At 41.1% G+C, this 13,141-nt stretch overlaps 1 protein-coding gene across 1 annotated transcript; it reads left to right on the top strand.

Annotated features, from left to right (window-relative positions):
- Positions 1 to 3,221: 3,221 nt before the first annotated feature.
- Positions 3,222 to 3,671, top strand: LOC115986199. The gene has a single exon (XM_031109051.1). The coding sequence runs from the start codon at positions 3,222 to 3,224 to the stop codon at positions 3,669 to 3,671; it is 450 nt and encodes a 149-aa protein (XP_030964911.1).
- The last annotated feature ends 9,470 nt before the right edge of the window (positions 3,672 to 13,141 follow it).

Raw genomic sequence — 13,141 nt, 5'->3', positions numbered from 1 at the left:
TTATTCTACCCAATATGGTTCTCTGCCTTTATTTTGTTATGTGTTATACTATGAGATTTTTTATTTTTTATTTTTTATGATTGTCTTGTTAAACATTTAGATATATTATTCAATTTTTTCTAAAAATTGATTTGATTTTATTGGATAAATTTAGTTGTAATTTCAAGTATATTTTTATTAATGAAATAGGTTTCATTAAAAAAATTACACTAGTTGTAGGGCAAATTAATAAAAAATAGAGTTTTATGGGGTGGGGCAGGGTTTCGTGAGGCCCTAAGGGGTGGGGATGGGGTGAGAAACTTTTCCCTATCATGGGAGGCGGGGTGGAGATAGGGCAAGACAAAACCATGCGGGGCAGGAACGAAGACCCCATCCTTCGACCCCACCAAGCCCCATTGCCATCCCTACCTCCGCCCCTGTTAGCATGACCCATATATATAAACCAAGCACACATGAAAAACACCACAATGTCATCTTTATCCAAAAAGGCCAAGAGGTGAAAGCCACGTGGATAGGCATGGTTGAGATAAGGGCTTACAATCTATGAAATTTCACATCAGCTGGATGTGATAAATGAGTGTTTTTCCTTGTTTTGTGCTTGGAGAAACAAAACCACGAGTATTTGATTAATTATTTATGATTAGATAATGGTGATAATTTATTCTTTCAGGCCGTTATTATAACACCTTATTGTCCCATCTAGATCCAGTGTATTGTATTACCAAAGAAGTGCTATGTCCACGATAAGGTTCTTACAAATTATAACTTTTAGCAACTCAAAACACTATTTTATTTATCATAACACCCCACTTTATAATACATTCAACATCAAAAGTTTTATTTTAGTATTCAACATATTAAAATAATATAAACAACACAATAAAATAATATATCCAACACAATAAATAACAACTACAACCATCAACACATTTAAATAGTTTTATATATATATATATATATATATATTGTAGGGGCAAAGACCCCAAATCATGTAATGGGCCTTGGGCCCCACCCGGGACAATTAGCAATGTCCGAGGGGAGGAAATGGTTGCTAAAGGGATTTCCAACTTAGCTCTCGTAGACAAGGGGCATTTGGAGGACGGTCCGAGGAGGAATGCCTCCTCGGACGTGATGAGTATGGCTCAAACATGCACTCTGGCTACTAGAAGAACCCCCCCCCCCCCAATAGGCATTAGTAGTAGGGACGTGCCTCACAGACCCGTAGGAAAGAAGGAAACGTAAAATATCCAATGAGAGGCTACTGCTACCGCATTAAATGCGTTGCAGTTGCTTTTCTGGCCGCATTAATGTGGAGAGGACCTGTGAACAGTGTTGCCTTGGCCACCACAACTCACAAAAGGCTGAAAGGAGGTGTTCGATGGGATAAGCACTCAAGTAAGGATCTATATGATCAACAAGTGTAAGACCACGATGACTTCAAGAGGACTATATAAGATGGGGATTCCCCATGAGGAAGGGGACGGAGAAAAAAGAGAGAGAATACTGTAGCAGTATAAATGACCATAATCTTCAAACAGTGATCGATATATATTCATCTAATCTCCTTGGACTGAAGATCTATGGATGTTAACACATTTTACTTATGTTCAATTGTTGTATAGCCCAATACTAACCATTGTCCAACTCGCTAAAACCTAGCTCTATGGCCCACTCTCTACAAATTCATTGTTTCTGGGCTCCTTGGACCAAGACTCCATACCTCTTGGGCTTGGACTCCAAATTGTGACCCTACAATTGACGCCGTCTGTGGGGAGAGCTTGTGCCTCAGCAAGTGCAACGATTAAATATGGTGGGATTAGGTCCGCGCTGAACGGAGCCTACAGACTCCCAACGACAGGACAACTTTCTTAACCTCGAACGGGAAAAAGATCAAGACAAGCGACAAGAAGGTAGTGTACATACCACCCATACGAGTAGAAGCCATTCAAGGGGGAAAGGTCATGTACCCCAAAAGCAAGATGATAACAGAGCTCTACAGCAGAAGATTGACGACTTGAAGAGGAAGTTGCGTCGAGCGCAGCGAAGGCATCCCCCCTTCAGCCCAAACACCAGCGATGAAGAGGACAATGAATACAGGCAAAAGTCGAGAACTCCACCAAGTGAAACCTTCTCCTATTAGGAAGAGCAGCATCACAAATGCAGTTATAGAAGTCCGTCCTATAAGGGCCTAGTAAACGACGCCATGAGCAAAGCCCTAGATCGAATCTCCCAGTCACCCTTCACACACATGATAGAGGGGGCTGAACTTCCTCGGCGATTCCATAAACCTACTTTCACCATATATAATGGTCGGACGAACCCCGTAGAGCACGTAAGTCAGTTCAACCAGAGGATGGCCATCTATTCCAAAGACGAAACTTCGATGTGCAAAGTATTTCCATTTAGTCTAGGACCGATGGCGATGAGATGGTTTGACGGCCTCAGGCCGAACTCCATAAGTTCCTTTAAGTAGCTAACTCAGGCCTTTGGCTCTCGCTTCATCACGAGAAGCAAGGTTCCTCGACCCTTGGATTCCCTTCTGTCTTTATCCATGCGAGAATGGGAGACCCTAAAGGCCTACTCGGATAGGTATTGAGAGATATACAATGAGATAGAGAGCAATTATGATGATGTCGCCATCAGTACCTTCAAGAGAGGCCTGCCGACCAAGCACGGTTTAAGAAAATCCCTGACTGAGAAACCAGTCACCAGCCTGTGTCAGCTCATGGACCGAATCAACAAGTACAAGAGAGTCGAAGAGGACCAACAGTTGGGTAAGGATAAAGCGAAGGTTGTCCCTCAGGAGAGGAAGGATTTCAAGTCGAACCGATTTAGTAACAACAACCGACCGAGGAGAAATTACACAGAGCAACCTGGATCTGCCAGTGCGCAGGCAGTCCATGCTGTGTTCCGAGATCTGATACATCAGGTTTTGGAGAAAATCAGGAACGAGCCATTCTTCAAATGGCCAAATAGGATGGCAGGAGACCCCACGAAACGCAACCAGAACCTACACTATTAGTACCACCAAGAACTGGTGCACACTACCAAAGACTACAGAAACCTGAAAAACCACTTGGACCAACTGGTCCGAGAGGGAAACCTTGAGACAAGAACAGACGAATGTTGAGACACGGAGGGACACCTTGAGACCGCTTATAGGCACGATAAATGTCATTCTCGCCGCTCTAGGAAGGACCGGTTCATATCCTTCCAGAGTAATGTTGGTAGCTCGACTTCCCGCTGAGAGTGACTATCGAGAGTTTAAGAAGGCTAAGAGGATGGCTTCACCTATGTTGGGCTTCTCGGACGAGGATAAGGTCGGAACCATCCAACCCCATGATGATGTTTTAGTCATCACGCTCAAGATTGAGGGATATGATGTGAAGAGATTGTTAGTCGATCAGGGCAGCACTGTGGAAGTAATGTACCCCGACCTATACAAGGGACTGAATCCGAAATCCGAAAATTTAACGGCATACGACTCCCTTCTGGTAAGCTTCGAAGGGAAGACCATTACTCCAAGAGGCCAGATCAGACTGCCCATACAAACAGGCTCGGACATAGTGAAGGTGGACTTCATAATGGTGGACGCATATTCACCCTACACAGCCATTGTAGCCAGGCCTTGGCTTCATGCCCTAGGGGCTGTTTCTTCTACCCTGCATTAGAAGGTGAAGTACCCATCAAAAGGTTGGGTCAAAGAAGTTATAAGGAATCAGACCATGGCTTGACAGTGCATGGTGTCCACCATCTCACGACGGCCGAGTGCTGAGCCTTCAACCTCTACCGAGAATGGCTTATAGCAATTAACAACCCCGGCAATGACCGGTGGGGGATCAACCGAGGAGGCAAATTGTGAGGATCTGGAAAAGGTTCCTGTGGGCATTGATCCGAAAAGGTTCTTTCAAGTCGGCTCGGAACTACCTTCCCAAGAGAAAGAAAAGCTAATTGATTTTCTTAGGGAAAATGTGGACGTGATTGCATGGGACGCTTATGAGGCCCCGGGGGTTGATCCGGAATTCATATGCCACCACCTTAACATTAATCCATTCGTTACGCCCAAGAAGCAACCCTCTCGACGTCTGTCGAAAGTTCATGCTAATGCTGTCAAGGAGGAGGTGATGAAACTTAAGAAAGCAGGGGCTATCAAAAAAGTTTTTTACCCTGAGTGGCTGGCCAATATTGTAGTGGTGAAGAAGAAGAGCGGAAAATGACGAGTCTGTGTAGACTTCACGGACCTGAATAAGGCCTGCCCAAAAGATCCCTTCCCTATGCCTCGGATAGATCAGTTGGTAAACACAACCGCAGGACATCCTCGAATGAGTTTCTTAGACGCCTTTCAAGGATACCATCAAATACCCCTGGCTGTAGACAACCAAGAAAAAATAGCTTTTGTCACTCCCATCAGAAACTACCATTATAAGGTGATGCATTTTGGTTTGAAGAACGCCGGTTCCACCTACCAGAGAATGATGACCAGGATGTGTAAGCTACAGATGGGTAAGAACATTGAAGTCTACATAGATGACATGGTGGTAAAGAGCAAATTGGTGTTCGAACATGTGAGAGACCTTGGTGACATCTTTGAAATCCTAAGAAGACACAAGCTGCGTCTCAACGCGTCTAAGTGTTCATCCGGGGTGGGATCAGGAAAGTTCTTGGGCTATATGGTGACCCACAGAGATATCGAAGTCAGCCCCGACCAAATCACAGCTATCCACAACATGTAGCCTTCTAGGAATCCCAAGGAGGTCCAAAAGCTTACCGGCATGATTGCCGCTTTGAACCGTTTTATTTCTCGTTCGGCGAATAGGTGTATACCTTTCTTTCTCTTGTTGAATAAATGGAAAGGATTCGAATGGACCGAAGAATGTGCCTTGGCCTTCCAACAACTTAAAAAGTATCTATCTCGGCCACCAATCATGTCTAGCCCCGAGGCCGATGAAGTTTTGTTCGCTTACATTGCTGTGGCCCGTCATGCAGTAAGCTTAATGTTGATACGAATGGACAACGGTGTACAACAACCGGTCTATTATGTGAGCAAGTCATTGCACGAGGCTGAGATTCGCTACCTTCCACTAGAAAAGGCCATCCTGGCAGTTTTTCAAGCTACACGAAAGCTCCTTCATTATTTCCAGGCACACACAGTTATTGTTCTAACCCAACTCTCACTCAGGTCCATACTCCAGAGAGCTGATTACACAAGGAGAATTGCTAAATAAGGCACAATTCTGGGCGCTTTTAACATTAACTACATGCCTCGCACTGCCGTAAAAGACCAAATCCTCGCGGATTTGGTGGCTGAATTTGCTGACCCCTCACTAAAAGAAGAAGAAGAAGGAATGCGAAGCATGGATGAAAAATTTGTTGGCGCAATCTCTCTGCAAGGGCCCACCTGTTGGAAAGTATACGTTGATGGCATGGCAAATCAAAGGGGCTCTGGGGTGGGACTGGTCCTGATTTCCCCCGAGGGGATTACCATTGAAAAATCAATAAGACTAGTCTTCTCGGCCACGAATAATGAAGCGGAATATGAAGCCCTATTGGAAGGAATGTCCATGGTCGAGAAATTGGGCGGGAAATCCGTAAACATGTTCTCGAACTCAAGACTTATTGTGGGTCAAATAAATGGGGAATTAGAGATAAGAGATGAAAGAATGCAAGAGTACTTAGACCAAGCTAAATGCCTGCGATCGCATTTCGATTCTTTTAGCCTACTGCACATATCCAGAAGTGGAAACACCCACGCTGATTCCCTGGCCACACTGACCACCTCCTCGGCTCAAGGTTTACCTCGAGTTATACTTGTGGAAGATTTACACAGGCCCTCAGTGATGAAGATAGGAGTGATCCATGTCCACAACATCAAAGTGGGGCCTAACTGGATGGACCCTTTGGTACTGTTTCTAAAAGAGGACACCTTACCCAAAGAGAAGAGCGAAGCCGACAAGATTAAAAGAAAAGCCTCTCGGTTCTGGCTATCCGAGGACTTGAAACTGTAAAAACGCTCACTTTCAGGACCGTACTTGCTCTGCATGCACCCTGACGCCATGGAACTTATCCTGGAAGAATTGCATGAAGGAATTTGCAGAAGTCATACAGGAGGCAGGTCCTTATCCCATAGAGTCATAACCCAAGGTTACTAGTGGCCAAACATGTAGAAAGAGGCTCACGAATACGTGAAGAAGTGCGACCAGTGCCAGAGGTTTGCCTTAAATATACATCAACCAGGGGGGATCCTCAATCCACTGTCCAGCCCTTGGCCATTTGCTTAGTGAGGCATGGATATCGTAGGGCCATTTCCTAGTGCAACAGGGAACAAGAGATATCTGCTTGTCGGCACTGATTACTTCACCAAATGGGTCGAAGCCGAACCTCTGGCAAATATCAAAGACGTGGATGCCAAGAAGTTTGTCTGGAGAAACATTGTCACCAGGTTCAGAGTCCCTCATACCCTAATCTCATACAATGGTCTTAAGTTCGATATTAAGGCTTTCAGAAGGTACTGTGGCGAATTGGGAACTGCGAATAGATACTCCACACCGGCCTACCCCCAGGGGAATGGGCAGGTCGAAGCTGTTAATAAGGTCATAGTAAACAAGCTGAAAAAGAGGTTAGACGAAGCAAAGGGAAGATGGGTGGAAGAGTTGTCACATGTCCTGTGGACGTATCGAACCACACCCTGTAGATCAACAGAGGAGACCCTCTTTTCGATGACCTATGGAGCCGAGGCTGTCATTCCGCTAGAAACAAACTTTCCAACACTGAAAACCAGCTCATTCTGTCCCAATGGCAACAATGAGCTGCTGGAGAAGAGTTTAGACCTTATCGAGGAAAGAAGGGAAAGGGCAATGGTCCAACTCACCTACTACCAACACAGGCTTAAGCAAGGTTATGACGCCAAGGTAAAGCTAAGACCACTAGTGTCACGCCCCAAGCCCGATACCTGGATTTGTGATCATGACCAGCATACTAATATCAAGCTTATACCTGATATTAACAAGAACCAACTTAACTTTTACAAACTTTTACAAAGGCTTCCCTTTTTCTTTTCATTCTTGTTTCTTTACTTCTTGATATAATTTTTCACTTGATAGTCAGAGCATTTACACTATACTCAAAATATAACATAATCCACCAGTCATTTAATTTCCACACTTTCACATAATACACCTCTTAATACTTTAAGGTACACAACTTTCATTAGATCCTAAAATACACAATACTACAAAGCTAAACATCAAATTGCTAATTTAGGATCTATACATATCAAACTAAAACCAGCTCCTTCCAAAACTCAACTAAGGCTCCCTCTGCTCCAAAATAAACCTGCTAACTGAAAGAGTAGAAGGGGTGAGCTACACAGCTCAGTAAAGATAAGATATATAAGAATTCAATAAGGATGTATGTAAATCAAATCATTTCATTCTATGAATATTCGAATAGGAGAACAACTTTCCATGCATAGTATTTTATACTATTCATAATAATAACTTATGCGCTTTTCATAGGAAAATAATTATTCTCCTTTTTCTTATCAGGTTAATATTACCATAACCTTTCTTCCTAAACTTCTTTCATTTCCTACAAAGTCGCTATATATATATATATATTCTCATTACAAAATAATTATTTTAACTTAAATCAGATAATCGACAACTTTGTATTAACTAGGAACATCTTGAATAATAAGAAAACTTTTCTTTATAAACTTCTTCTCATAAAATATTATAACTTTCATGGTCATAAAACTTAACGTTTCATAAAACAGATATCTGATAACTTTTAAACATAAACTTGTACTTTCATCAAAAACTTTATCTTTATAGCACAACAGAATTTCAGAAACTCTTATCTTTAAAGAACAGCTTTTCTTTTCATCATAAACTTCTTTTCGTGAGAGTTTTTAACTTTTCATAATGCATTTAAACAAAATCATTCTCTCATGATTAATAACATAATATAGCTGTTCATAAATAACTTGTTGGTTAGTCCATATCTGATAAGTCTGTACAGAGAAGGCCTCATCACATTTGGGTGCCCTTGTGTGTATGATATTGTCCCCTTTAGGAGGCCTGATGGCACATCCCCTCCAGGTTTTGTTCCTCCCCGCCGTCCGTACACATTGGGGAAAAGACCTTATTCAAATTAGAGTTACGGGCAACCCCATTTCCTCTACTTTAAATAGCCAAACAGATAACATTTTTTTTTCCATGGAAAGACAGTAATTAACTCCTACTGACAGAGTTCAGATCACCAGAGGACATAACCCGAAAAAATTTCATACTTTACATCATATTGAAATTTCTTATTTTGCAACATTTCATAATAATAACATTTCCATTCTTTTCTTTAAACATCATGTTCATGGAATCAGTAATAGTACCAATATACTTAAATCATATACATAAGTTTTCAAAAGTTCACGAACATACCTTTGTCAGAATAATGATTATATGCCATATCTCTAATCAAAAATCTTTTAATGCATAATTTACTTTAAAATAACCTCATGACTTACCAAATGCCCATATAACTTATCTATTACCTGAAAGCAGAGAAACCGAGAGTCTAAAGTCAAAGGAGCTTATTACTATCACTTATACCTTAGAATAAACTTACACATTCATCTCAAAGCTTATCTCTTAAAACCAAAGAAATCATAATCCTACCTCAACGAGGTTCCCACAAACAAAAATACATTCATCAAACAACAGGTACAAAATCCTAGAGAAACCAACATTCTTATATTAATCCTATATCTCTAGAAGAGCCAATTTTATTTCAAAAGGTGCTTTGAGGTTAGGACAATAATGCATGCATAAATATAAAATCCTTTAAGCATGGTCATGTAACTATATACATTTATATGGTAACATACAACACGTCGGACAAAACAACTTCATAAATACAACTGTCTCATGGTTTAGAACCCCTCCTTTGAGTACTAAACCTCAAAACAAGTTACACAAAAATTAATCTATGATCGAAATATACCAAAAGATAAGCATATTAAATTATAGCTCAAAACATTCACCCTAGTTTTAGAATTAAATCCTCAAAGTTAGGCATGTCCCTTACTGTTCACTGTTCTATTCCAGCAGCATATGCTCCATTTGTAAAATACAAATGGGCTGTTCAAGCAGATCCAATTGTTATGAAATTTTACAGAACCACTCCCCTGTATGTCCAGTATATACCATCAAAATTTCGAAGTCAAAGCATAAACCCATGATTTACTAAAAATCACGCAAGACAGCATACTCAAATCTGTCCTGACAGAATTTCATGCAACTTATAAATTAAACCATTATTTTTATATTAATCCAAATGCTGTGAGACGAATTCAATAACAACCAAAAGTGTCTTAGGTTTCATAGGAATCATCCCTAGCATCCAATTCACTACATACAATTTAATACATAATTTATCATGCATAAACACAGAATCTGTCACAATTACAGCTTTGCAACGTTTTCTCGTAAAATCACAAAAAATTATCAAACGATGGTATTTCATATGGGGATTTTTATACACTTATTAGACATGTTATAAAACACTTAAATACAGTAACCATTTAGAGCAAAATAAACACAACCAAAAATCCCAGAAGCAGCATCAAAAATACTCATCCTAAATTTTTCTTACTTCCTTAATCATATAAAATCATGAATTAGTAAAAACCCTAATCTACCTTCAACAAACCATCAACACAATTTCAAAGCTTCTTAAAACACTATATATATATATATATAGACTTACAAGTTTCCTAATTTCACAAACCACAAATACCAATACTAAAGATTCCATGAAGAAATTATGGATTCTAAGGTGAGAGTAGCTAGACCTTACCAAATTTCTGGTTCCAAGAAGAAATAGAATCACTCTTGCATGGACTGATTTCCCCATTTCCTAGTGGCTGGACCCAAAATTATGATAGGTAGAGAGCTTGAGAGAATTTTCTTTCTTTTGGTTTAGGACCTGTGGGAATGAAAGGGAGAGAAGAGTTGAGAGAATTTTCTTTCTTTTGGTGTGTGAACCCTTGGACTCAAGAGAAAGACTCAAGGGAGCTTCCTAGCACTTTCCTTAAGAGAAAAAAAGAGCAAAATGAGGTGAGAATTTCAGATTTGTGTGTGGACCCGTGGAAAAATGAGAGCATGGGAGTTTCATGGAAATTCTAGTTACCTTGAAAAGTCAAAGAAGAGATAAGATGAAGACTTATCTTCTTTTGATATATGGATCCATGGCTTTGAGGGAGGGAGAGAGAGAGCTTTTTGAGTCTTCTCTTTTCTTTGAGAAAGTCAAAGAAGAGATGAGGTGGAGTTTGTTCATTGCATGGTACTTGGGCATAATGTGTTGGATTTCCATTGGTTGCATGTGTAAGTGAAATTACAACTATAATATCTCATGCATCATACATAGTTAAAACACCAACAACTATATATATATCTCATACCTTAACCACTTAATATAGTTTTTCACATACTAAGTATATATTTATAATACAAATAGCCATTTCAATTATTTATAATCTTTACAATTCTCATTCAATGGTATTATAAGATAATATGTTTATTAAATACTCTTATATTAATTTTAGTAAGTAAGTGGCTTAAAAATAATAATTAACTACTTAAATACATAATTTAATTATAAAATTGGGTCGGGGTGTTACAACTAGCACCTGGGGACCTGGTCTTGAGGAAGGTTCTGGGCACTGCAAAAAATCCTGCATAGGGAAAGTTCGGACCAAATTGGGAAGGGCAATATCGTATCACTTCAATGGCTGGCATAAGGGCATACTTTTTAGAAGATTTGGATGAGCATGTAGTACCACGCCCTTGGAATGTAAACAACCTGAAAATGTACTATTATTAATGAAAGTTCCCACTCTTGATATACCCTTCTATTGCAAAAAGCTTGTGTGCTTCTTATTTCTCATTTATCAATCCAAGTATTAAACAGAACATAAGTCCTGTGTGGCTCCTCGGACCACAAGCTTAGGGAAAATTAATCACTTCGTATTTTTACCCAAGTATTAAACAGAACCTAAGTCCTGCGTGGCTCGTCGAACTACAGGCCTAGGGGAAATTAATCGCTTCGTATTTTTACCCAAGTATTGAATAGAACCTAAGACTTGCGTGGCTCCTCGGACCACAGGCTTAGGGGAATTTAATCGCTTCGTATTTTTACCCAAGCATTAAACAGAACCTAAGTCCTGCGTGGCTCCTCGGATCACAGGCTTTGCTTCGTATTTTGACCCAAGTATTAAACAGAACATAAGTCCTGCGTGGCTCCTCAGACCACAGGCTTAGGGGAAATTAATCACTTCATACTTTCATCCAAGTATTAAACAGAACCTAAGTCCTGCGTGGCTCCTCGAATCACAGGCTTAGGGAAAATTAATCGCTTCGTATTTTGACCCAAGTATTAAACAGAACCTAAGTCCTGCGTGGCTCCCCAGACCACAGGCTCAGAGGAAATTAATCACTTCATACTTTCATTCAAGTATTAAACAGAATTTAAGTCCTGTGTGGCTCCTTGGACCACAAGTTTAGGGGAAATTAATCACTTCATATTTTGACCCAAGTATGAAACAAAACCTAAGTCCTGCATGGCTCCTCGGACCACAGGCTCAGGGGAAATTAATCACTCCATATTTTTATTCAAGTATTAAACAGAACCTAAGTCCTACGTGGCTCTTCGGACCACAGACTCAGGGGAAATTAATCACTTCATATTTTTATTCAAGTATTAAACAGAACCTAAGTTCTGCGTGGCTCCTCGGAGCACAGGCTCAAGGGAAATTAAACACTCCATATTTTTATTCAGGTATTAAACAAAACCTAGGTCCTGCGTGGCTCCTCGGACCACAAGCTCAGAGGAAATTAATTACTCAGAAAGAACGCAAGACACGGGGGAAGAATCTCTTTCTCTTGTTCGTACTTAGCTATATTACTTGAACTACGAATAATGAATTACCATTGGAAATCTAGCAACACAGTCCGAATTCATTCATGACGACAATAAAGTTAAAACAGTAAAAATAATGACCAAAGAAGAAGAAATTATATCATTCATTAAACTCAAAGAGAAGTTATCTTACAGGCATTGGCAAAAGCCAAGGAAATGAAAGACAGAACGAAACAATTACAAACGAAAACCCTACACCTAAAGTTCTAAGCTTTATCTTTGATTGGGCTTTTTGCGGGGTCATCAGTCTCAGGACGATCATCTCCGGCTTTGGACTTAGATTCGGCAACCTTGGCTTGTGAGACAACATCTCTGATTGTGAGGGTGTCCTCAAATGACTTGTCCTTGGCTAGTGGCTGAGCCTTCTCATCCACTCCTTTCCCTTCAGGAACGATAGGATCAGGAACAGCGGCCTGGGTAGAAAGGGGCTTCTCAGGAGGATCCGAATCAGGAATCTCTCGAATATCCTCAAGGAAGAAGATATTCTCGATCCTCCTGAGCTCGGAGTCTGCAGGAACTCCCACCCGGTCCATTGCTACTCCCCAGGACTCGGTGCAATAGTCCCTGCAAATCACAACCACCTCCTCAGTCAGCCTGGCCTCGGTGTCCTTCACCCCACGCTCGTAAGAAGCTGCCACCGTAGCCTCAGCTGCCTCCCTGGCCACCCGAGCCGCCTCCTTAGCCTGTTGCAGCTGTGCCTTGAGATCCAAGACTGTTTGCTTCTCGGTGGCCAGGTTTATTTCCGTTAAGTGTAGCTGCTGGCACATGTCCTTGGCTTGCCTCGTCGTGATCTTAAGGCCCGCTTTAGCGCTGTCCCGGGCCTTAATGGCCTCTTTGACCTTCTCATTTAGGCTCTCTTTCTCCAGCCTAAGGGCACCAACAGCTTTCTCAGCTACGAGACGGGACTGTACCTCAGCGTTCACTTCCTCTCGAGAATTCTTCCCCCACTCCTCGGCCACGTAGATTTGCTGAGTAACCTGCATAAAAGTAATGGAAGAATCATCAAAACGTAGACGACAAATAGATGAACATAGAATCAGGAACCTGAACAATAGAGAGTCTTCGTTTTACCATGGCGAGATCCCTCTTCAATGACATGAAGAGGTCTGGTTGCCTCGTAGTTCGGAGTTCATCCAAGTCACGAGGCAAAAGGAGGGGCTGCTGC

Source organism: Quercus lobata, chromosome 4 (assembly GCF_001633185.2).
Source record: "Quercus lobata isolate SW786 chromosome 4, ValleyOak3.0 Primary Assembly, whole genome shotgun sequence".
Classification (NCBI taxonomy): domain Eukaryota; kingdom Viridiplantae; phylum Streptophyta; class Magnoliopsida; order Fagales; family Fagaceae; genus Quercus; species Quercus lobata.
The sequence above is the reverse complement of the archived record's forward strand: the minus strand, read 5'-3'. Positions and strand labels throughout refer to the sequence as shown.

Coding starts and splice junctions, on each gene's coding strand:
- LOC115986199 (XM_031109051.1), top strand. CDS start 3,222: ATGTTGGTAGCTCGACTTCCCGCTGAGAGTGACTATCGAGAGTTTAAG.